This window comes from Macrosteles quadrilineatus, unplaced genomic scaffold (assembly GCF_028750875.1).
Source record: "Macrosteles quadrilineatus isolate MER2022 unplaced genomic scaffold, UCM_ALF_1.0 Scaffold_8__2_contigs__length_117827958, whole genome shotgun sequence".
NCBI classification, from domain to species: domain Eukaryota; kingdom Metazoa; phylum Arthropoda; class Insecta; order Hemiptera; family Cicadellidae; genus Macrosteles; species Macrosteles quadrilineatus.
In genome coordinates this window covers 114485103-114510134 of record NW_026542601.1, presented here as the reverse complement: position 1 = coordinate 114510134, position 25032 = coordinate 114485103, and the positions used below count along the sequence as shown (strand labels likewise).

Genomic DNA, 25032 nt, shown 5'->3' with positions numbered 1-25032 from the left:
GGGTAGCACACTCTGTTATGTCACGATTTGTGAGGTGTTACAGCATGCTGCCGTTGGCAGCCATGTATGGCAGCCATGGTGGAAGCAAAATACATAGGTGTGCTATTCCTGTCATTTGCTGACGTCACGGGAGCATTTTTTAAAACTACTGTGTTATTATGTTCTTCTTTTTCTTCAATTCACTCTTCGGTCTTCTTCTTCTCTTCATTCAGTTCAGTCTCCTCAGTCAGTCAGTAACCTAAAACTATTAAACTAGGCCTACTAGTTTGTTTTCTTATGTTTTCGTTTTCATTTGTGTATGATAGTTAACCCTGAACAAACTATTTTGTTTGTTGGAAGTGGAAGCAATTGGTTACTTTTTAACATGGTAAGTTAATATTATCCATTAAAATATGTTTAAAAATAATTAAGTTGTTAAAACTCATTTTCTATTTGTGAGGTAGCTTAGAGGTAGGCCTAGTAGGTCTACTCACTCTACTGATTTATCTTAGCCTACCGGATTCTTCTGTCAAACAAACCTAAACTACAGGCTACAGTTCGTCCAATAAGTGGGTACAGTTTCTTAACTGGGCTATGCTGCTAATATCGATTCCATTAGTAAACCTTCATGCGATTTTTTAACCATCAGCAAGTTTGGTTGGTTAGGTTAGGTTATGATAGTTTTATTTTATAATAGATATAGGCCTATTTAAAAATATCGATTTTTAATCAATATTTTCAATTTGATAGTTTCAATCAAGGCTGCACTTTACTTCAGGTCCTACACAAACAACCGAATGAAAATATCGATTAGGGGAGAGTGGGGCACATTTGAACATGGGGCACATTTGAACGGTTTAAATTTGCCGTCATTTTTATACTTGCAGACCATTAGACGAGCTGTAAAATGTAGCCCTAAAGTAGGACAACAGGTTGCATTCATCTCCCTCCATTTCTGATCAGTTCTTAGTTTGTTGTTGGGAAAAGAAGTTTTAGAGCGCCACAAGAAAACTTTTTTAGCAGTAGGGATTTGTAAATTTTCCACAGAAAAACTAAATCACAGATAAATTTGATCCATTTACCTTATGGCTTATACATATTTAGATACAATTATGCATTTTACATTGATAAATTACAATTCAAGAAAACATAATTTAACTTTTTGTAAGATGGTGCCTAGTGGGGTAGATTTGAACAGGAGTCTGAGGGGTACATTTGAACACCATGTTTTCCTCTGGTAAGCATGTTGTTCAAATGTACCCCAACTGATTATATTTATTTCCTATACAAGACAGTAATGAATAATAATAATTTAAGACTATAAGCTTCCTCAACCAACAATGAGTGTGAGAACTGCACTTGCAGCGAACGAATATTATTTTGCTATTAACTTTGCAACATTTGGCTACAAATAATGTGAATCTAAAACATTAAATGAAGAATTAGTTCCAATAGAAATAAGAACTGCTTTTATCAACTCACATGCATAACAATTTCTGTAAAATAAAAGTTTTCATTTTATTTAATTAATGTGTTCAATTGTACCCCACTTCTGGTTCAAAAGTACCCCACCAGTGGGGTACTTTTGAACGATTTGCATACCTTTGTAAAAACAGATATTGCACACTAAAATGTTAACTTGGAGGGTTTAAAAAATAACTAAATTAAAGCTAACATTATGATACAACTAAATGTAAAAATGTTTTGATTAAAAACACATAAATTCATCTATTAAAAAATTAAAGTTTAAAAAGTGTTCAAATGTACCCCACTCTCCCCTATCCCTCCGAGCGTCACTCGTCAAAAAATCGACGCGCAACACACTTTGTGTAGTGTCACGCGTCGATTTTTCGACGCACGAACATCGTTTACGGCGAAGGCTCTATGACTGACTGAATCGTATTGAACTGGATCGAGATAGGTATCGTTCTTTTCGTTATATTCTACGCTTTCTCCAGAGGCGTTCGTCCAGAGGTCTGTCTCTAAGCGCTTTATGTTCTCCGAGCCGATCATAATTGTAGCAGACAGCTGACGTGCGTATTTGTAAGCAGCTAGGTTACCCTCGGACCGATGACTGATGTGTTTTATTACGTTTATCATTGTTTTAGTGTTAAAAATCAAAAGTAGTGAAGAGGCTATGCATTCTTAGCTAAACGCTATGTACTGAAATCTGTTTTTTTGCCCATAACTTATTTATTTGCAAATCTACTTCCTTATATTATTATATATTTGTAATCCTCATAAAATTTAGAACAAAGTGGCTATTTTCAAATATTTATAGGCCTATAATTTATACAATTTCATTGAGCGCGAACTTATTTTTTTTTTTATTATTTTCCAAAATATTTTTTTTTACCTAAAAAATTTTGTTGAAACAAATGTTCCTTATGTTTTATGTATAATATTGAAGCCCATGATTTTCCAAACAAAATGGTATATAGAACAGTAGAATTAACATTGTTTTAAGCTTCTCAGATCCGTTTTAATAAAACCTTGCAAATGCGCCAAAAATAGGCGGACATTAAGGCCTTAACTATGGACACTCGGAGGGTTATTCGATTGTTTCATTCGATATATCGTTTAATGCCATTGAGGCTACACTTTAGGTCCTACACTCATTCAAATGAAAATATTGATCGATATATCGTTTGGTTAGTTAGCAATTAATTTAAAGATCATTTGACGATAGAGTAGAAATACACTATATTTCCTATCTAAAATACTTAGATAGGAATATGAATTTGTTTACTCACAATAGACTTAAAGCAAGCTATTCCAAAAACTAATATTTTGTTTGGAATACCAATTCACTAAGGCCCTCTGCAAAGAACAATTCTGTAACAGATCAAAAAGACAGTATAACATGGATTATATTTTCAACAAAACATCTTTCAAATACTTCCAACAGTTGGCATAAAAATTGTAGTTAAACTAGTCTAAACTTATAGAAAAGAGTTAGTGATTGGAGGGCAGCTAACAAAACTCTACTTCACCTGCTTGCTAAACGCAAATAAACACTCGTTAGTCTCCACTCTTCACTGAATTATGCCTTCACCATACCATTTGAAAATTATCCTGGGCCTCATAAAATATTACTATGGTTCTAGTTACTTAACATGATTGCATTACTTAGTTATGGCTGAGAGAGTAATCCATTGATCCACTGTGGAGTGTGTTAGTGGAATAGTCCTCTGTTACTTGTTGGCTATGTTGAGAAAATTGTCAGTATAAATTTTAATTTGGAGTCAGGATGTATAGAAACATTGGAAAATACAAAGGTAGCATAGGATACTTTTGGTTACGGTTCACCTTAGATTTTGTAAACTGTTTTTATATAGGACTAGCTGTAACCCGCGGGCTTTGCCCTGTTTAACTTCTTAATTTTCAAGATGATCTCGTTCGTATGGCTCAATCACGTCCTGGTTGAAGTTTGTTCGCTACGCTCACTCACCTTTAGGTTAGAGCTCGTTCGCTACGCTCACTCACCTTTAGGTTGGAGCTCGTTCGCTGCGCTCACTTGCCTTCAGGTTAGCTCGTTCGCTATGCTCACTAACCTTCAGGTTAGCTCGTTCACTACGCTAACTCGCCTCCAAATTGAAGTTCGTTCGCTATGCTCACTCACCTTTTGGTTGCAAATTAGCTGTTGTCATAAATGTAAAAGAAATAATAGTGCTGCACCCTGTTGGTAATCCTTGTAACTTTAATGCTATTGAACATCATAGAACAGAACCAACTTGTTTAATTTAAACAGCTGTTAAGATTCATTAATTCCATTTCTCATAAGGTTAACATGGGAAACTCCAGAGCCACTGGGGCGGAGCCGATTGGACGGATCACGAAATTGATGGTGTATAAACCTATTCCATGAAATTCTACACGTATGTACCAAGTTTCGTGGCAATCGGTTCAGCTGTGTCTGAGTTTATCACTGCCAAACAAATATATATATATATATATCTTACTAATATTATAAATGTGAAAGTTTGTGTGTTTGTTTGTTTGTTTGTTTGTTTGAAGTTCAATCACGCATAAACCACTGGACGGATTGGGCTGAAATTTGGCATGATGATATAGCTTACATTCCCGATTAACATATAGGCATATTCTTATCTCAAAAATCCTTTCGGGCTCCGCCCCAGTGGCTCTGTAATTCCCCATGTTAACCTTATGAGTATTCATAGTTAAAGGGTATTAAAGAATTTAGTCAGCTGTTTCAACTAAAAAAGTTGGTTCTATGATATGGAAAAGCATTAAAAAGCTACTAGGTGGCGTTTGCAGAGGCATCCACAAAATTGAGCGGAGTCATCAAGGTTCATATTATATTGTTTTTGTCATACAGCAGTAAAAACAATAGTTTTTAATGCATGCGTTGCGGGTCTAAAGTAACATTTTTACTCTTTAGGGAGTAAAAATCGTTTTTAGCCTCTATGGAGTAAAAATCAGCCGTTGTCAACTCAGTTGTAAATTTCAATTGTAAACGATTGCATGTATCAAAATATGTACCTATCAATTCGTACTTCGTAATCATTTTAACCTACAGTCTACAGTCTCTTCCCATAGCATTTTGGCATTGCAGATACATTAATCCATTCCCACACTCAACACTGTTCACCTTTACTACTTCCTTTACCACCCCCTACGTCGTGGACCTGTTTCCCTCTCTTCCCATAGCATTTTAGGATTGCAAATACATTAATGTAATTGCCAAATACAGTTCCCCACACTTCTGCACTGCCAGGCTTACTACTTCCTTTACCACTTCATACGTCGTGGGGCCTGTTTCCTTCCCTTCTCATAGCATTTTAGGATTGAAGATACATTAATTTAACTTCCACAGACGGTTCTCACACTCAGTATGCTCATACTTTACTGCTTCCTAAGCCACTTCCTACATCGTGGACCTGTTTTCACCACTTTCCATAGCATTTTAGTATTTTAGATACGTTAATCTAATTGCCACAAACATTCCCCACACTCTGCACTGCTAGCCTTTACTACTTCCTTCACCTCTTCTTACGTCACGAACCTGTTTCCCTCTCTTCCCGTAGAATTTTAAGATTGTAGATACCTTAATCTAATCATCATAAACAGTTCCCAAACTCTGGACAGCTCGCCTTGACTACTTCCTTCACCATTTCCTACGTCTCGGACCTGTTTCCCTCCCTTCCCATTGCATTTTAGGGTTGCAGATACCTTAATCTAATCGTCATGAATAGTTCCCACACTCCGGACTGCTCGCCTTTACCAATCCCTTTACCACTTCCTACGTCACGGACCTGTTCCCTCCCTTTCCACATCGTTTTAGGATTGCAGATACTTTAATCTAATCGTCAAAAACAGTTCCCACAGTCCGGACTGCTTGCCTTTACTACTTCCTTCACCACTTCCTACGTCACGGACCTGTTTCCCTCCCTTCCTATAGCATCATAGGATTGCAAATACCTTAATCTAATGGTCATAAACAGATCCCACACTGCGGACAACTCACCTTTACTACTTCCTTCACCAGTTCCTACGTAACGGGCCTGTTTACCTCCCTTCCCATAGCATCATAGGATTGCAAATACCTAAATCTAATCATCATAAACAGTTTATACACTCCGGACAGCTCGCCTTGACTACTTCCTTCGCCACTTCCTACATCGCAGACCTGCTTTCCTCCCTTCCTGTAGAATTTTAGGATTGTAGATACCTCAATCTAATCGTCATAAACAGTTTCCACACTCTGACAGCTCGCCTTGACAATTTCCTTCACCACTTCCTACGTCACGGCCCTGTTTTCCTCCCTTCCCATAGCATTTAAGGATTGCAAATACCTTAATCTAATCGTCACGAACACAGTCCTGACTGCTTCCTTCACCACTTCCTACGTCAAGGGACCTGTTTTCCTCCCTTCCCGTAGAATTTTAGGATTTCAGATGCCTTAATCTCATTGTCATAAACAGTTTCCACACTCCGGACAGCTCGCCTTGTCAACTTCCTTCACCACTTCCTACGTCGCGGGCCTGCTTTCCTTCCTTCCCATAGCATTTTAGGATTGCAGATAACCTACCTTAATCTAATCGTCACAAACAGTTCCCACAGTCCGGACTGCTTGCCTTTACTACTTCCTTCACCACTTCCTATGTCGCAGACTTGTTTCCTTCCATTCCAATAGCATTTTAGGATTGCAGATACCTTAATCTAATCGTCAAAAACAGTTCCCGCACTCCGTATAGCTTGCCTTGACTACTTCCTTCACCACTTCCTATGTCGCAGACTTGTTTCCTTCCATTCCAATTGCATTTTAGGATTGCAGATACCTTAATCTAATCGTCAAAAACAGTTCCCGCACTCCGTATAGCTCGCCTTGACTACTTCCTTCACCACTTCCTACATTGCGGACCCGTTTCCCTACCTTCCCATAGAATTTTAGGAATTCAGATGCCTAAATCTAATCGTCACAAACAGTTTCCACACTCCAGACTGCTCATCTTTACTACTTCCTTCACCACTTCCTACGTCACGGACCTCAAGCTATTGTCGTCATTTGATTATATTTATGATCCTACCGTTTTTTTTCTAATATCTGTGGAATAATACTATCAGCTATTTGTTTATCTACTGCATTCAAAAGTCAACAGCTGATCATATGTCTTTGTTTATGTGTCAAATACTGCTTCCATAAGGATTACATTGAAACTTTGAGACCCAGTGGGGCGGATTCCTGAGAGACTTTTTTAACGCCATATAGATGTTGGCACTCACCGATCTTCCGGTCTTTATCACCATGCAAAATTTGAAAACGATTGATTCAGCCGTGTAGGAGGAGTTTGCGTATTACGAAATGCATAAGAGTCGACGTATAAGAGCTTCGCTCGCTTCGCTCGCTCCGCTCAATAAGATTTACCAACAGGGTGCAGCACTATATATTATTTTGCATTTATGAAAACAGCTAATTTGAACAAAGCAGCAACAAAAAACTGTGATTCGCAATGAGAACTGTCAAAGTAGGATTGCTTACAGTTATGTTTATGTTTTTCATTTCATGAATAATTTGTGATATTTTGCGAATTGTTGATAATTTATTTTTCTCTATTGTTTAGGTGAAGTGGTAGAACATTATGGCTATGGTAGATGTGTAATACTATAGAATACTGTAAATTTAAAAAAGCAAATTTTATCAAACTGTGTCCTCCCTTATTGCAAACACAAAGCTTGAGTATAACTGCAATAAGCATTTTATACTTATATTCCAACCCCGTACGAAGGACGGGTACTCTGCTAGTACATATATACAAACATCCTCTTTTATACTTATAGATAAACTAGTCCGTACCCCTATTGCTTGAAAACTTTAAACATTGATGGATAAAATATGTCAGTGTACTTTTATAACTGTACTTTTTTATCGATAAAAACAACTTCACTGAAAATGTATTTTCAAATAACTTACAGTAGACTCCATCTTACGGGACTCATGGGACTGAGGCCAGTCTGGATAACGGTTTTTTCCGGTAAAACCGATATCCGCACAATCATTCAAAGATTACAGGGTACCGGTAACCCAAATATTTTACTTAAATTTGGGATGGCATTGTATTTTGACACAATATCAATGGTCTCAAATCTTCCCCACAAGCTGTTTCAGTATTGCCCTCTTCCTGCCGATCTAATCCCAGGTTAAAACAATGTGTTGATAAAAACTCTCCGGTTAAAGAGATGCCACTTCTGCTGAGTATAGTCCGGTTAAAAGGTGTCTGGATAAGAAATAGTCTACTATAGCCTAATCTACAATGATAACCACCAATGAAGGTATTACTAGTCTAAAGTAAATTTCACTTAGGCTATTAATCTTTGCTGAGGCTGTGATTTCTAATAAAGCTACATGGGTTATGTACTGTGAACAATAAAGGTAGAATAGAGTGGTTACAAGTTAGCTTACTTTGCTAAAAAAGGAAACCATATAGGATTATACAACCTTCAAGATAGCCGTCGTTTAGATACTTACAGCATCTTTTGCTACTAGATGTGTAACCAAATGTATCGCTTCATATTTTATTCAAGCCTACTATATCAGATAGGCCTATTACTGAATATAAGTTGATTATTTTTCAGTGGGCTGGCGGAATCACAAGATGTCAAAATTGACTAAACGCAAGATCACAGTTGAAAGTCCAGGAAGCAAACTCAACAATAGCAACATATCAGCAAATAAAGAGTCGCAGCGACGGCAAAGTGTTTTTGAGCGCCTTGGCACCAAAACCAGCACACCCATATCTGTGAATACAGCTCCGTTGGGGCAGAACCAAGCTACAATTGAAAACTTTTGTAGGCATTGGAACCAAAATGGCACTTGTCCCTATGGGAAAACTTGTCTGTAAGTTGGCCTAGGACATATTTTACTTAAGCACTTCAAGATTTCATTTCAATTTATGTCTTTATTTCTTTATATTCTAAAGTGGCCTCCTTAATTTTAACCATAATTTTTTGTGGGTACAAAATATTCTACAATTTCAGCAAAATGATACCTTAAAATTAAACAAAATAGTTTTTAAATTAATAGTCCTAAATATTATAACAATATTTGATGAAAAAGCTTTCAACAAAATTTAAGAAATTTAGTCAAATTCCTAAGCTATTCTAGTTTTAAACAGTGTTATTTTAGTACTGTAATAATTGTGTATTATGTATTAATGTTATTTTTCAGTTTTGCCAATACTCATACACTAATCAGTCCCTCAAAGCGAGCCCAGAAGAAAGACTTAGACCCAAAACAGGTGAGAACTGAATTATCATTAATAGGCTAATCAGAATATACAGCCTACTATTCTTAATTGTTTTGTTGTAAGCCAACTGGCCTATGTCATCCAGAACCACGGGTCTTAATCATTATGTTGAGTAGTGAGACCCTAAGCTTTCTGTTTACATTGTGATTTAAAGATGTAAACACATGGTTAACTTAATGGTATTTACTTTTGGTACATAATAGGCCACTCTGTAGCTAGCAAAAGTACTTTACTTTTGTACTTATTTAAAGGTCATGAGTCATCTTTCTAGGATTGTTTCTAGTTAATGCAAAATTCAAGTAGATATCGAGGTCAGAGTGTTATTGTCTTTATCAAACCTAACCATACTGCAACTAAATGAAATGGCTTGCCAGCACCCGCCAATGAGTGCAGTTCAAAACATGTTACCTTTCATGACTGTAAATATAATGTTTATAGTGTAGACTTATTAATATCAATCCATTGTGTTGACAACATTGAACTGGTGCTTATCATTTTGATGATTTGCAGTTAGAAGGGTTGAAGCGTCTTCACTCTACCGTAGTGAAGCGCGGGAGCCCTGAAGTCAACTGGGATTCTTGGGACCAAAATTCTTTGGAATACGAAGACGAAAAGGTAATCTTAACAAATACAAGTCTTGGACAAAACATAAATATGTTTATTTTAACTTGCTTCTTTTTGTTGAGGCATTGTTTAATAACATGCATTCAACTGTATGTGAACGTGTAAACACAATAACTTAGCTAGAGCCCTACCGTACATGCATTTGTTAAGTGTCAACATAAGCACAATACTTGAGCAAGAATCCCACAGTTTCTTAGAAATTTGGAATAAGCATGATCTGACCATTGGAAGAAATGTGTTTTTCTCAAATGTGATTTTTTCTGTTTTTTTTGCTTGTTCACAAATGACAATTCAACACTATTTGGCCAAAAGTAATGTTAGAACTGTTCCACTTGTGATAAATTTTTATTTGTAGATCACTTGATATAATTCTGCTGTGAAATTGTAGTAGTCCTAAAGTAAGTTAAATTGGAATTTTCTCCTGGAGTGGCCAACCAGTATCTTTTTCCAAGGGTTGAAAAATGCTCTCATCAAAAGTTCATGTGAAGCACTTAAAACCAAATTAAAAAATAAATGTTAAAGGCATGCTTATTTATCCCTACAATGCTACAATCTGTGTATCTACCTCGAGACGGCATGAACCCCATTTGTTTTCTAACATGTGTTGTTTGTCAGGTCCTGGAGAAACGCAGACAACTTCTGCAGCGGGAATTGGAACTTCAGATGAGGCGGGAGGAGACGGACGAGCATCACAGACACAGATCAAACACTAGCTCTCAGAAAAAGGTACGACACCACTTTAGTAACATTGACTTTTTATAGATACGGTACTAGAGTAGGCTAGACTCTCCTACATGGACCGGCTAAAGCCGGTTTATTATTTACAAAGATAATAGTTGAATGATCTACTTGCAGGGGAGGTGTTACAATCTAAGATTCATTTTCTACCTTAATTTTGCCTCTAAGGGTTGAACATACCTTACCTTACCTCCTTGGCCATTGAAACCTCAGAAGGTTTTTGGCCTCGCCACTCTTCTCTATCCTCCGCTGCCTCAGGAGTAGTGCCTAATACAGCCACATCCTTCAGCACCTCCATCGCAGTCTCGGTCTGCTGAGTGGTCTTCTGCCTTCTGGTTTGTTCTGGTCCACAGCTTTAATTAATGATGAGTTCTCTCTCCTCCACACATGTCCAGCCCATCTCAATCCCCTGCTTTTTATCCTTGCTACTACATCTGGATGGTGATACACATCTCTCAATTCTCTATTCTTCCTCCAGTGTTGAACATAAAAGTCATAAATTTAGGATTATAAACAAACCTCTATTTATGCCTGAGTATGGCAGTTAATCGGAGCGAGGATTGATTAGGCCGGTTGAGAGAAGGCCTTCTGTAAGTTTATTTTGTTGGTAGTAATATAGCCTATGAACTATTCTAAATTCCCCAGCAGTGAAGAATGGAGGGGGTGTGCAATTATCTCTCGGGTCCATAGCGATTTGCATGAAAACCGCAGGATTAAGAACATCTACACTCTAATTTAAGTAAAACTTTGCAAATGTTTACATACTTTTTTACATATTTTATGTTTTTATTCATGGAAAATAAACTGAAAGTTTATTAAAGTAAAGTGTTGATTTCCCTTGCAGACACTAAGCAGTTCCTCGTCAACCTCAGTGAGCTCGACCACGTCAGATTCTAGCTCTAGTAGTGACGATAGCTCTTCAGACTCTAGCTCGACCAGTGGTGTAGCGGACGCCAAGCGGAGACGTGGCAAAGCCAAGAAGACAAAGCGAGCTTCTACATCCTCGTTGTCTGATAGCGAACGGAAGAAAATTAGGTATGTGGTAAAAGTTAACATATCAATTTTACCCCTGTCTTAAGTTATGTTAGCTACTACACAAATTGATCAGCAAAAAATAGTTTTTAATATGTTTAAGACATCTGAACAGTGTGAAGTATTCATTTAAATCAACTTTAAGTTAGTTTTAATTGTCTTGTTTTTCAATTTTCTTTGTCTTTTCCACAGAGACAAATCAATGCATAAAGACAGGAGCCCCTCAAACATAAGCAAGAAGTCCAACAGTAGTAGGGACAAAAGGGCTTTCACTCCACCAAGAAAGTCAGCTCCCAGTTCAAAAATGGCTCGCAAGAAATCCCTCTCTCCCTCACATCGGAGACATAACTCTCCACCTCCGGGGAAAAACAAACCATCCACCTCCAAAACTTCTGGTGAGTTGATTTTCTACACATGTTAAAGTCATGTTACTCACAATAATGCTACATCTGTGGATTAAATGCCTATAGCATGAAAACTTAAACTTCTACACCTAGCTCTTGATCACCACAGAGATGAAAATTCCAGTTTTTTGCTCACAGAAAATCTACTTAAGGTAGCTTTCTCACTATTTTTACATTCATAAAAATAGGATGCTTACGATATGCTGGTTTACAGAATGTTATTGGTCTCTGGAGTTATGATGATGACAACGTAAAATAACCCTTTACCTAGTGAAAAATGTTAACCAGAAAAATTTATCAACATACCAAACTTAAATCAGATACACCTACCCAACATAAAAATTTCAAATTCAGTATTTTGCTATCTTAAAAACTTAACTACCCATTTTGACTATAAAGGTGTGCAGGTTAGCTGTGATTGGGGTACAGGGAGTGCGTAGCTAAATCCAAATTGGTTTAGATATTTAAAGAACTGCCAAACTAGTGTCAGCTAATCCTCCAAGGAAAACCAATCGGTGGCACTCATAAGATTACAAACCCCCCTTTTAAACTTCTAATTCTACACCAATCCACCCTCCGCTTTTATCAGGAGCATCAAGACATAACCAGTCGCCTCGGCCACCCAGCAAACGCAGCACCTCAGTTGAGCGCAAGGACAAACACCGGCGCAGTCAGTCACCTCGTAGAGCCAAACCTGGCGCTAAGGAGCGTTCACCTCGACCCCCACGCCAGGACCCTGCCAGGAGACGTAAAGACTCTCCAGCAGACAGAGTCCGCAATGCCAGCCACTCCAGGTCAGTTAGACCGAGGTGCAGGACCATTATTTTGTTTTGAGGTCCCTCACATCCAAAAACAAGGTTCTTTCAATTTTGTCCGTTAATGTAAGAATCTCAAAATTCTTTAAGTATTCAAAAATTTGCATTCAGTCATATTTTTTTCCAGACTGGTTACTAAAGAGGAATTGTTGCTATCTATTGGGTCACACCATACCAGCCTGTCAGCTTAATACCTAAAAAGGAAATATTTGCACTAAGGCTAGGATTATACTAGGACGCTGGCGTCTGGGATGCTGGCATCCGAGAGGCTAGCGTCCCACCTCGAGCCGAAAAATGACGTGATTTGTGTTGGGATGCTAGCCTCTCGGACTGCCATTTTATTTCAATATTTAGTCACTTTTTGTAACATTAAATAACATTAGGTTTAACGAGTACAAAGGTTTTATGCTTTAAGGGGGCTAATAAAGTGTGTATTTAGTAAAATACTATATTATTAGCTTAGTATAAAACAAATTGGTCAAGTTTAATCGAAATACTAGTTAACCGCCCGTGCTCCGCCACGGGAATATTGTCAGCAATAAAAGACATAATAATTAACAAATCAACATTTTCTATAAGAATAACATGGCAATTTTTAATATACTCTTTTTTTAATTTTCTCCATAACTAATAACAGTACACAAAAACACTTAAATATATGTACTAAATTATTTGTTTTTAAGCTCGTTAAAATTATCTAGAGAGAAATTGTGAATTTTTTAGTTTTATGGGTCAAAAATGACAAACCCCCTTTTTTAGCACATAAACCCCGTTCACAAGGTATGTTCATGCTGGTTTGCGAACTCATTCAAATTTATCCCACCCTTCACCTTACAACCAAATTTCATCAAAATAGAACAAAAGTTACTCCAGTTATCGCGTTTACAGAGAGATATATATATATAATATTTAAATCTATACGAACGGATGGTGTTTTTGGCCTCTGGGGACATCAAAATGAAAAAGTAAATCGGTCCCGGGCCTAGGTTTTACCATGCCACCTACGGTAATAATTTTGAGCTTTCGGTGGCTTTTTTAGCATCCGACGCTAGCATCCATAGTATAATCGCCCCCATTTGATTTAATGCCTCGCTAGCGTCCCGGACGCTGGCCTCTCGGACGCCAGCGTCCTAGTATAATCCTAGCCTAAGTTTAAAATAGTTTATCAGCATTAAAATCAGCTTAGTGGAGAAACAGTACATTCTTATAGGTCTTTGGTTACCTACCATTAAAATTAATAGTAAAAAAAATTGTAATAATAATAATATTTAAATTGCAATATGGTGTCTCTAGTGTTGATTTGCACAAAAGAGTGGTTTAAAACTAATTCAAATAGATATATAACTTAACTTTTGTGTTTTTTGGTCAGACAGAAAGAATCCCTTTAGAGTCATTTTTTTAGAATTGAAAAGTTGTTGAAAGCAACTTTAAAACCTATTTTCTTGTTTCAAGGAGGATAGTGATGTATTTTCCCATGTTCTTAAACAAAACTGCTGCATTATGTGATCTAAAAACATAACGTACACTTTGTAATATATATTTGGCAGAGTTTGAAATTCATCTGATAAGACATGTATTTTAACAGAATTGCTAAATAATCAGTTAAATTATTATTTTTATTTCAGGCTGGATGATAGAAAAAAAGATGATGATCGGTCCAGAAATAAGGATGATCGTCGTCAAGATCGGAAGGCAATTCCTGATCGAGATAAGAGTAAGCCAAGATCATATTTGTAACTTGACTAATTTAGTACAATTATTAGTATTTAAGATGGAGCTAATGTTTTATTGAACAACAACCTGCACTTCATTATTTTTAAATGCAAGAACATGACTAGATGCATTATTTTTTTCATGAGGAAAATGTGCGTGAACGTGATTCTTGGCTTCCGTTGAAGATTTAAAATATTTGCTAACATCAAGTTGTATCCAACAGCATTGACAATTTACTTCTTGCCTGTTTTATTTTTAACATGCAATGCTGTACAGGGATCAACTGTGATTATGTAGCAGCTTCAAATCTTAATCTTGTGAACCTTTTTTCAGGAGACCATGATGATATTCGCGCAAGGGAGAAAGCCAGAGAAGCAGCTCGAGAAAAGGAAAGGGAAGAAGCTCTAGAGAGATGTAGAGAGAGGCAGAGAGAAAGAGAACTGCTTGCAAAAGAAAAAGAACGAACAAAGACAAAGGATGAAAAGGAAAGAGATCCCAAGAAACGAGATTACGACAGGCCAGTTCCTCCATTGATGTCCCTCTCAACCCACCAACCTGAACGCAAATTGACGGACAGAGATCGAGAAAGAGGGAATAAAGATAGGAAAGATAGAGATAAAGATAAAGAGAAAGAAAGAGATAGGGAACGAGATAGAATCTACGATAGGGGACTTGAAAAACCCGAAAGAGGCAGACCGTTAGAAAAAGAAAGGTTGGTGGATAAACTATCCGACCGTGAAAGAGATAAAGATAGGCCTCGAGAAAGAGAAATTATAAATGAAAGAGTAAGAGATAAAGCTGATCGGGACAGAAGTTTTGAGAGAGACAGAAATTTTGACAGAGGTGCCAATGAACCAAGTGAAAGAGGTTTTGACAGAGAAAAGGATAGACCCACCAAAAACCTTGATAGAAATAGAGACAGGGATTTTGAAAGAGACAAAGAAAGAAACTACGAAAGAGCTGGTGGAGATAATAGACGAAGCTTTGAGAAAGCTGATAGAACGTCTTTGGAGAAAGATCGAGGAATGCCTAGAGATAGGGCTCTGGACAGAGTCATGGATATAAGGGAGAGGAACAGCCTGGAACGAGGAAGGCCAGGTGACGGAGAACGAAATGTGGAGAGAGGTAGAGAACGGTTTGAGAGAGAGGGGCGATTTGACAGACGAGGCCTGGCAGCCGAGGATAAGGGATATGAGAGTCCTTACGACACTCGCAGAGGTTAGTAAAAACCACCTATAGATGTGTAATTTGTAGTAATTTGTAAAATTTGATACAGGGTAGGATGTCTGCGTGTGTACCTAAGCTTGATAACCCATGTAAACATGATCTGATCTCGATGAAATTTGGTTAATACATGTAAACCTGGGTTTATTTCAACGAGTTTGAGAAGTAGAATTTTTGAATTATAGTAACAGGGTTTTAGAGGAAGGAGGATTATGAGGTGGAAATTGGGTTCTCTCTTTTTTACTCATAAATATAACTTGAATGAAGTTTCACAATTTTATTTTAAACTGATTTGAAAGTATATTTTAATTTCCCATTTTGTTCGTAAACTGTTGTAGTTTGCTTGTTAAAAAAAATTGGATTAAATTTGGCAATTTTTTTTTCTTATTAACCCAGTAGGGCTAATTTATTTAACTATAAATAAATTTTTCCACCTTCCCTATAGCAGAAAACCTAGGTACTCGTTAAACCTTAGACTATTTGAATAGGCCTAGGGAACAAATCTTACATTTTAAAGGAAATATTTTAGTCATAATCTCATTATGCTAATGGAAATTTCTTATACTGTATGTAAGTAAATACAATTAAAAGTTTTGTCTTCAGATCGTCAGAGGTATGCCCAAGATGGTTCCGAGAGAGCAGGAATGTTCAAGGATTTAAGTCCATCAACACGAGAAGATACGCGTGGATTGAGGCATAACCAAGGATTTGGTGAAGAGAGGAGAAGGTTTGTAAGACTTGACTATGTAAACAAGATTATTACATAATGAATACAGTCCTACTTTTAAAAGTGTGATGTAAGTAAATAGTAGAAACTAACCGCCATTGAAAACTTGTCAACATGTTTTGATTTTTTTCAATTAATTTTAAACCTTCTGTATGATTAGTTCCCTGGTACCGGTAGTAATTGTTTCAGTAATTTAGCACATAGTGCCATTAGCATTTAAAGGGTTTGGTAATATGGAGAAAAATAAGAATGAAATAAATCACAGTAATAATAATATTATTATTATTTAAACATAATATGTTCCTGTATCTCAGGGGAGGACAGAGAGGAGGAGGATGGGAATCCCGAGGAGGCTATGAGGATCCGGGACCTGGCAAGTCCCGGGACTGGGATTATCCAGAATCCCGACGGGACTGGGACACCAGAAACAGGTAAGAGTTGTAATGTCATATGTTGAACGTTTTTATTCTAACCGCACTAAGATTATTTATAAATATAGTTTATGTATATTTCCTTTTATGGCATGTCTAAATTTACCATGTGAAAAATTATGATGCATTATACCCTACTGATGAAAGTCATCGCAGCCGATCATTCACGTCACTCAGTTTCCAAAGACATACAGTGTATTGGAAAAGCAAACATTTATCTTGCAGATCAAATGTCAAATTTAAAAGTATGTTTCAGCGTGTACATTGAAATCTAAAACAAAATTACATTTTAAGTAAATAGACCTAAAACTGAAATATTACAGAGTGATCCACAATTTGAAAAGCTGCAAATTCTTTCAAAAAAGGTATAGTCAGAACACCTGAGTTGTACATTAAATTCCAAAATGGTTTTAATGTATTATACCTGTAGAGTGTAGATACCTGGAATTTTTACAGACACGGAGAATGGGAGACTGGAGTTGAGGGTGAAGACTGGGGTCGCTACGGCGGAGGTGAGTGGGCCGGGGGAGAGTGGAGGGAGGAGTGGCCTGCCCGGCCACGACACAACCAACGGGAGGACCAGACTGTGGTGTCCAGCAATCACATCGTAGTGAGAGACGCCAATGTAGAGGAGCCCGGGTGAGTGACAGAATATGCTGGACTCAGTATCATGTTAACACTAATACCGAAACCCTGGGCTTGTGAGACCCCGCTTTAAAATAGGGGAAGGTATTGGGGGAATGTAATCCCCCAAGTAAACAGTGTTGCCAACATGCGTTTGTGAAAATTCCCGTGGGCCTGTCAGACCGGGGTTTTGGTAAAAGTGTTTTAAGGAGAGCTTTAATAGCTGGAGTGATTTACCTTGAAACATCAAACATCAGGTGATGAATATATAATAATAGGCTACATATCTTTGATTGTCCTCAGTCTTATAAACAGTTGTCTGGAGGTTACCCAGACTACTGTTTATGACTAAAGACGGACAAAGGTACCTATTATCAGTCTTATAAACAACAACAACGTTTTAAGCTTGTATTTAGCTCAGCTGTATTTACTAGTGATTAAGGACTAGTCTTGTAGTTGTTAAGTTGTTAAGCTGGCAATGGGTCTTCTGACTGTGTTACGTTACAGCCAAATTAGATCAAGTGTTTTTTTGTGTTTTTTTTTATAAAACTAATGTTTTTGGTAAATTGTTAAAAGCTCTATTTATTAATTTCTTGTTCTTGGTTTATTTACAGACTGGTCAAGTTCGCTAATTTGTAAGTTTAAAGAAAATGTCTACTGCTTTTTTATTTTCTTTAGTCAAATAGTATTTCAACAAAATGAACAGCTAAAAGGTTCCAGTATATATTTATTTTTTTTATTACGTCCTTATTTTCTTAAGATTAAGTAATATGAATTGGTTATGTTTTGATCTTGTTTTTGTTTAACAGTAGCCGCCGTCCTCAAGCGCAGAATCCCTCCGAGAAAGATCCTCTTGCTGGTGGGGATTTCAAGAAGGAAATTATAGACACAGGTTGGTTTTCACCCAATATTTACGCTACTTTTTGGTTGTAAAGGAACACTTAATAAAAACAGTGTTTGATTAGAGCCATCTGTAGGCCCTAATACTGATTGGTTAATGTCGGGTGCAGGTGGAGAAGGGGTGGGGGTCAAGCGGGGCAGAGAGCGTGAAGAGGGAGAAGCCCCGCCTGATGCCAAGAAGCCCCGTCTAGAGGAACCACTGATCTCCGCCCCATTGGAGGAAGCTCTCAGTGACATCAGTGATGATCCTGACGAGATACTCAACCGCGAAGACTTGGTGAGTCAGCTGACCTTGATAGTATTACCTCATTAGTAGAACTATACATACCACCTGCTTTTACTACCATTTGCTTGTTAAAATTTTTAGCTTTTAGAATGAAAGGTAGTTTAATTCATCCAACAGAGTGCTGATGTCGATCAGTGACTTTTGATGTACATCAACTTTTTAACCAAGCCATACTAAAAGATCAACTTGTAAGGCCCGGTTCACACGAACGACATACCTAGCAGACTAGGCTTGGACTAGGTAAGCACAACTGGGTAGCGGACCACAGGATCATACCGGTTCACACGAGCGACATGTCCATGGACTAGGTGAAAATATCGATATCAAAACCACTCGGTTCCATCACTGATGCACAATGAGAACAAAGGTTAGAATGCGAGCTGCAGCTCGACTACTCGATCGCTCGTGTGAACGCTCCCATAAGGCTACATGTACTGCTACGCAGTTCGACTGGGAGACTGGGTAGTTGGCTTGACGGACAGGGAAGCGGGGCCCGACTAGGTTTTGGGACATCAAGCTCGAACACGACTAGTCGGCGTCCTAGGCTCGTGTGAACGGCTCCATTTGATCCTTTGGTCCGCTACCCAGTCGTGCTTACTTATTGCTTACCTAGTCCAAGCCTGGTCTGCTAGGTTTGTCGTTTGTGTGAACCGGGCCTAAACTGTAGACTAGATTTTGTTATGTCCCATCAACTATCATAGCAGATTTCCAGATTTCAACACACTTTACCGAAGACGTTAGCTCAGTGGTGCCGGTTCAGTTATACTACTTTCTCTATAAAGGCATAAGCATAGGGAGAGAAAGTCTTAGTGGCAGACATTTAAGGTTTTGGGGATAAGAAAAGACCCAAAAGAGTCTACTAGAAGAAAAAAATACTTTCAGACATTGGATAAGCTTTGAAAAGAAGGATATTATAATTATAATCATAAAAATTATCCAGGCTATTCTTTGCAGATTAGTAGTCACAATGGTAATTTATCTTTCAAAATCCAATACTCACTGGCTCTCGACTTTTAAAAGTCCAATGCTAAATTAGATAAAGTTACAATATAGTCTTTTTTAACATAATTTGGAAAAAGTAGTGACTGGGAAAGGAATGGATGCAGTAAATTAATTTGTGCAAGATTAGCAATGGATTAAAAAATGTAACTATGTTTTCAGGATGTTCCAGCACCTGAAGAAGGACTTTTGGAGGAAGATGTTCGCTCTGCAACTTCTGTAGCAGCTGCTCATGAATTAGATCAAAGGTAAGCGTTTTTTGTTTCCTTAACTAAAAAAGGTTTACTTGATAAGTCTATCTGTTTCTTTCTATAAAACAAAAGTTCTAGGAATACATGTTTGGAAAAAAATTATTGTATACTAATTATTGTCACACGCATTGCATCACAATGTATTTCGTTTTCTAGGTTATTAGAAGATCGCCCTAGTGAAGAAGAAAATATTGACAATTTAGGCTTTGAAGAGATCTCAGATGAAGAGTTAGAGGAAGAAGCTAGAGCTAATAAGAATAGAGGTAAGGGTTTTGCCTTTAGTTAGTTTTTTTTTTTTTTTTTTTTTTTTCAGAGGTAGTTTTGAAAAGATTTACTTTTGTCTGTTCTCAAAATTTAGGTGGTTTGTGGGGAAGTTCCCCCGTCACTTTTTATGCTTTATGTTGCAACTGATTGGTTGACATTTTGACAAACCTCAGCTGTAAAGTTATTGTTTTGAAGGTAGGATCAAGTGGAGGGAATATATTTCTTCCCCTAAAACGGCCTAAAATTTTTGAAAATGTAGGATGGAAACCTTAAATTAAATATGTTTTTTAATTATTAGTCTGTACACCTCGAGTTGTTTTGTCAAACATAAAATACAGGTAGCACTTAATTTATCCAAGCCAGATCAGAGCAATTTTAATACTAGGTATCTGCGGTCCAGAATTTGTTCTTTGTTTTTGGTCCAAACTATTAACCTACAGGCCTCAGGCCAAAATTGGGCTACCTGGGGCCCATTTCATAATAAAGTACAAACAAATATTATTAGTAAATCAGCTGATCGCCCAATGCAAATCTAATGGAAATTACAAGTTACAAGTTGTAACTTGTAACTTGTAGCTTATTATGAAATGGGCCCCTGGTAACATAATAATTATGAAAATGTTAATTGTCAAACTAAAATTAGTTTATAAAGTGTACAATATTTGCCACATTTGAGGTGAAATGGTAAATATCTGTAGCTATTTTACAAGGGAAATAGTTTGTAATTTTTTTTGTTTAAAATTATGTTTCACTGCCTTAACGGCGTTTTTTCTTATTTTTGTATTGTAGTCTTCACTTCCTTTAAGTTTATATATAATCGTGCAAACTGTAAACACAGTAAATGTGTAAGGTTTTGCAGAGAGAGCCCAGCATCATAAATATTTTACATATATTTATTTATTTTTATTTTGTCGGAAAGAGGGATTTGACATGCTACATTTGCATATGATTTTGCATTCTATCTACTTCTGATAATTATTTTTGAAACTTAAAAATTAGTTTGCAAATTGCAGGTAAAAAGCTAAATACCCCCGCCGCAGCAAACCTGCAGACTAAGCGAATTTCCATTTGACTGATTGGATTTACACTGAAATGTCTACTAAAAAATATAACATTAATTACCTATTTAAATAGAATTAGTTTAACAAGCACTTAGGTTTGCTGCATCAGGGAGGGTAAAACTGTTTTTTTTTTTTTTTTTGTAAAATGTTAATAGTTAGTAAGAAATAAAAACATTTTCCAAATTTGATAAAAATAGGTTCATAAACAAAAGCAAACTACAACAGTTTACTTATCCTCCATAAGAATAACATAGGAATTTTAAATTTACAATTTTTTGGAATTTTCTCCGTAACCATTAGGCGCATAATAACGCTTCAATATACTAAATTATTTGTTTTTTTAAGCTCTACAAAATGGTTTGGAAAGAAATTGCTAAATTTTATGTTTTTTGGGTCAAAAATGGGAAAAACCTATTTTTACCCCATAAAACGCCCCGTAAACCCCCGTTCCCCTGGTCCGATCAAGCTGGATCGCGAACTCGTTCGAATAAACGTAGGTTTACACGTTTGTACCAAATTTCATCAAAATCGGATCATTTTTGCTCGAGTTATCGTGCTAACGGACATATATATATATATATATATAAATATATAAATATATAAACATATAAATATATAAATATATATATATATATGAATTTTAACGGATGGTGTTTTTGGCCTCTAGGGACCTCAAAACGAAAAAAAAAATCGGTCCCGAGTCCAGGTCTTACCATGAGTACTACGGTAATAGCTTATTCCCTATATGGGAAATTCGCTAAAACTGCTGGCTCGAATGATAAATTATTATAAACTTGCTTGTTTTATTTACTTTTGCTGAGTACCGATGTGGTGTGTCAGGTCTAGGAGATGCCCTGGGTGTAGACTGGGCCAGTCTAGTGTGTGAGAGTCGTCCGCCTCGCCCTGCCACCGACACTGAGCCCGGCGCAGCTAGACGCAGATGGCAGCCTACAGCTGTACTGGCGCGTATAGGTGTCAGTCTGCAGTACGCCGGCCAGGAGGTGTTTGACGAGATACAAAAGTCACTCAAGCCAGAAGGTCAGTGTGGTTGCTAGCAGCCCAGAGAAGTAAGGTAACAGAGGAAATTTAAGTGGTGTCTAGTGCAAAGTCCAACACCAGCCCCTCGTCCTCATGTACTACAGTGCTCACGGTGGAGGAAGACCATGTGCAATAGGAATTTCCCCAGTGTTTGCCGATCAAGTTCTTCCTTGTTCATCACAAGCTATTTGTGGCACAACACACTAGAGCTAAAGCGTACAGTTGTTCCACAAGTGTGCTTCCTCTGTACCTTACTTTTTTTTAATACATTTTTAGCAGGAAAATTTTGATAAAATTTTGTTAAATAATATCAATAAAGTAATAAACACATTGGGACTTCTCCGTAAATCTTTGAATCTGTCTATAGTTTTGTGTACACTGAAAACGCTCAAGTTTGGAATAATTGGTTTCCATACACAGTAAAGATGTTTAGAGTTGTTAATCATTTATTGTCCTTGGATCAATTAGAAGTGCAGCCAAAGCTGATTATGGTGTCCTTCATGGTCGAGTTCAGGGTTCATTACATTTTTACCATCTGTAAAAAGTTGATTTCAATACTTGTTCATTAATAATTTTTCAAAGCAGGGATGGTCGTCAATGTCTTTAGAATGATAAATTTATAGGTTATCAATGTCATAGAAGTAAGAATTTTGAAAAGTATCAAAATCACTTACAGAGGGCAAAGAACTGACTTAGTTATCACTCAACTATCTCATATAAAATGATCATTCAAGAAATATTAATCTAAAGGTCACCCGTCAATTAATGGTGCTATCCAACAAAAAGTTGTCATAGGTAGTATCAAACAATACAGTAGACTCCCTCCTATCCGGACTCCTCGGGACCGAGGCCAGTCCGGATAACGGTTTGTCCGGTAAAACCAACGTCCCCAAAAACTCGTTAAAACGGACCATTTAGATTCATACTGTATACAGTATTTGGCTTAAATTTAGTAGAGCATTGTATTTACACACGTGATCACTGGTTTCAAATCTTTCCCACGAGAACAGTCGTTTCAGTACCACCCACTTCCTGCCGATCTAGTCCGGTTATTCCGATGTGCTGATAAAAATTGTCCGGTTAAAGAGATGTCATTTACGCCGAGTGAAGACCGGTTAAACCGATGTCCGGTTAACAGGTGTCCGGATAAGAGGGAGTCTACTGTACCAGAGTTTTTGGCCGGTTTCCTTACAAATAACAAATTTCAATGGCTTAGTTATAAGCAATGATAAAATGTGTATTACAGAAGGCAAGGACACAGAAGGCCCAGGACTGCTTCACCCTGTAGCCTCCCTACATGTCGCACTGAGGGAGAGACAGGCGAGGCGCAAGTGTTTGTTCACCGGCACTGACACCTTCAAGCGAGCACTCTCCGCTCGCACTGATATCGCCATTAGGTGAGCAAAGACACATTTAAATACCTCTATCTGAGTCACCAAGGCAAATGTTTTGGCAATCAAGGGTGACTCGATCAAACTTCCACAGCTAGGCTATCACAAGGGTCTTGTTTTGAATCATTAAGCTTTATTTAGGATTGAACCAATATTTTTGTCTGATTAATATTTTAATCAAATGTTATATTTTAAAGCTACAGTACTCAATAAGTAGTTAGTTTTATTGTGTAACTATTTAACTTGAATTAAATTATGATTGAATGAAGGCCCCTGAAGAAACACATTTAGAATTTTTAAGGAAAATAAACGGTATTGGAAAATTGACACACCTTCTCCCATTAGCTTTTCAACAGCAATCATCAAGGGTAAGCGGTTTTGGTTATAGTTAAAGAACCATAACATGAAATGCTAAATGTTAATCAAAATCGGACCACATCAGCAGTAGCCTCTAATACAAGGCAGGACGTGACAAAAGTGGCGAAGCCGCAGACCCAGCATGCAACAGCTGTTAGACTCATTTATAATGGAGTATGCGCAATATCTTATGTTAACAAGTTTTTTATTCCTGTTATTACTATGACAATAGGCATGCCAGTGTGATGCTGCCACACACCAACTGCTCGGCCTTGTGTTAGAGTAGGCCATGCTTGTACACACTACCACATACAATAACAAATACAAATAATACTTTGATTTTTTACTCGTCTATTTTATACTTATCATACTTATTGGCTGTAATTTTTATATTGCAGACGACAGCTTTGTAATCTCCCAGTCGCCAGCTTGGAAATGCAACAGTCTACTGGCTTTTGTCAATGGGTCGTCTAAGTTTTACTTTGAGACTAACAAATCACCCAACAATTAGATTTCAATATCAGATTTCAAGGATCATAAGGCTGATTGAAGGACTTTTAGAAAAGAGATAAAGTTCCAGAAAAACAAAGAGGCAAATAAAACAAGTGCACAGTAACAAAAATATTATTCCCTTAATATAGTATCCTTTATGCTTTGGACCTGGACAAAGGTTATATCAGGTAAATTAGCTGAACTTTATTCTTTTACTAAAATAACTATAACTTTAATCAATGTTTGGTAGTGATTGTATATAGATTGTTGATGGTTGTTACTCTTTGTGTTCTGAAATAGATTTTTTTATTTAAATGACTTGTAAATACATATATATTTAGTATGTAATTAATCATTAAATTGTATGAATCAGGATATTTTTTATCTTTTTTCTCGGTGTATTACTGAAAAATGTATCATTTTAAACTGAATATTTGGATGACGGTATGATCATATATATTTAGTAATAATAATGTTTTTTTAATATTTTAAAACAACACGATTTGTCATTTATCAAAATAAGATAAATTATAAGTATCATATTACGTAACATTATGATTGGAAAGTGTTTGTAAAATCAAAAAAGTAAATTAAATCACTTATCCTTTTCTTGCACAGTTATTATTTATCCTAGTGTCGCTAATACATAGACTTAAGATAAAGTAAGTAGACTTCTCATTCTTTTCACCCTTTAGTTGAATCAGAAAAGAAACACAGGTGTGAGTTTCTTATCTAGTATTCTTTAAGTATGTTTACGCTAAATAACTAATAATGTGAAAGGATTAAATAAAATCATTAACTCACTCAGCATTTTGCCGATAAAAAAATTATGAAGCTATTTGCGATGTTCTACTTTTCAACTTATAACATTGGGCCTTTGTGGTTTTTCATTTATTTTTTAATAGTATTCTTAA

The 25032-nt window shown here is 36.9% G+C and overlaps 1 protein-coding gene across 3 annotated transcripts; it reads left to right on the top strand.

Moving 5' to 3' along the window:
• Nucleotides 1-260: 260 nt before the first annotated feature.
• LOC129001569 (zinc finger CCCH domain-containing protein 13-like) lies at nucleotides 261-24346 on the top strand. Of its 3 annotated transcripts, none has more exons than XM_054428906.1 (20): nucleotides 261-367; nucleotides 8077-8338; nucleotides 8669-8738; nucleotides 9258-9362; nucleotides 9987-10097; nucleotides 10954-11144; nucleotides 11334-11536; nucleotides 12135-12339; nucleotides 13986-14074; nucleotides 14407-15291; nucleotides 15889-16024; nucleotides 16339-16455; nucleotides 16912-17094; nucleotides 17892-17971; nucleotides 18090-18256; nucleotides 19427-19512; nucleotides 19672-19778; nucleotides 21681-21878; nucleotides 23125-23275; nucleotides 24025-24346. In XM_054428906.1, the coding sequence occupies exons 2-20, from the start codon at nucleotides 8097-8099 to the stop codon at nucleotides 24098-24100; spliced, it is 3402 nt and encodes a 1133-aa protein (XP_054284881.1). In that variant the 5' UTR covers nucleotides 261-367; nucleotides 8077-8096; the 3' UTR covers nucleotides 24101-24346. The 3 variants fall into 3 exon arrangements, with proteins under 3 accessions (XP_054284881.1, XP_054284880.1, XP_054284884.1); XM_054428905.1 differs by having other exon boundaries at nucleotides 17889-17971; nucleotides 24025-24344; XM_054428909.1 differs by having other exon boundaries at nucleotides 15901-16024; nucleotides 17889-17971; nucleotides 24025-24338.
• Nucleotides 24347-25032: the final 686 nt, after the last annotated feature.

Coding starts and splice junctions, on each gene's coding strand:
- LOC129001569 (XM_054428905.1), top strand. CDS start 8,097: ATGTCAAAATTGACTAAACGCAAGATCACAGTTGAAAGTCCAGGAAGC. Junction 15,292..15,888: donor TCCTTACGACACTCGCAGAG/GTTAGTAAAAAC, acceptor TACAATTAAAAG/TTTTGTCTTCAGATCGTCAG. Junction 21,879..23,124: donor AAAGTCACTCAAGCCAGAAG/GTCAGTGTGGTT, acceptor TGTGTATTACAG/AAGGCAAGGACACAGAAGGC.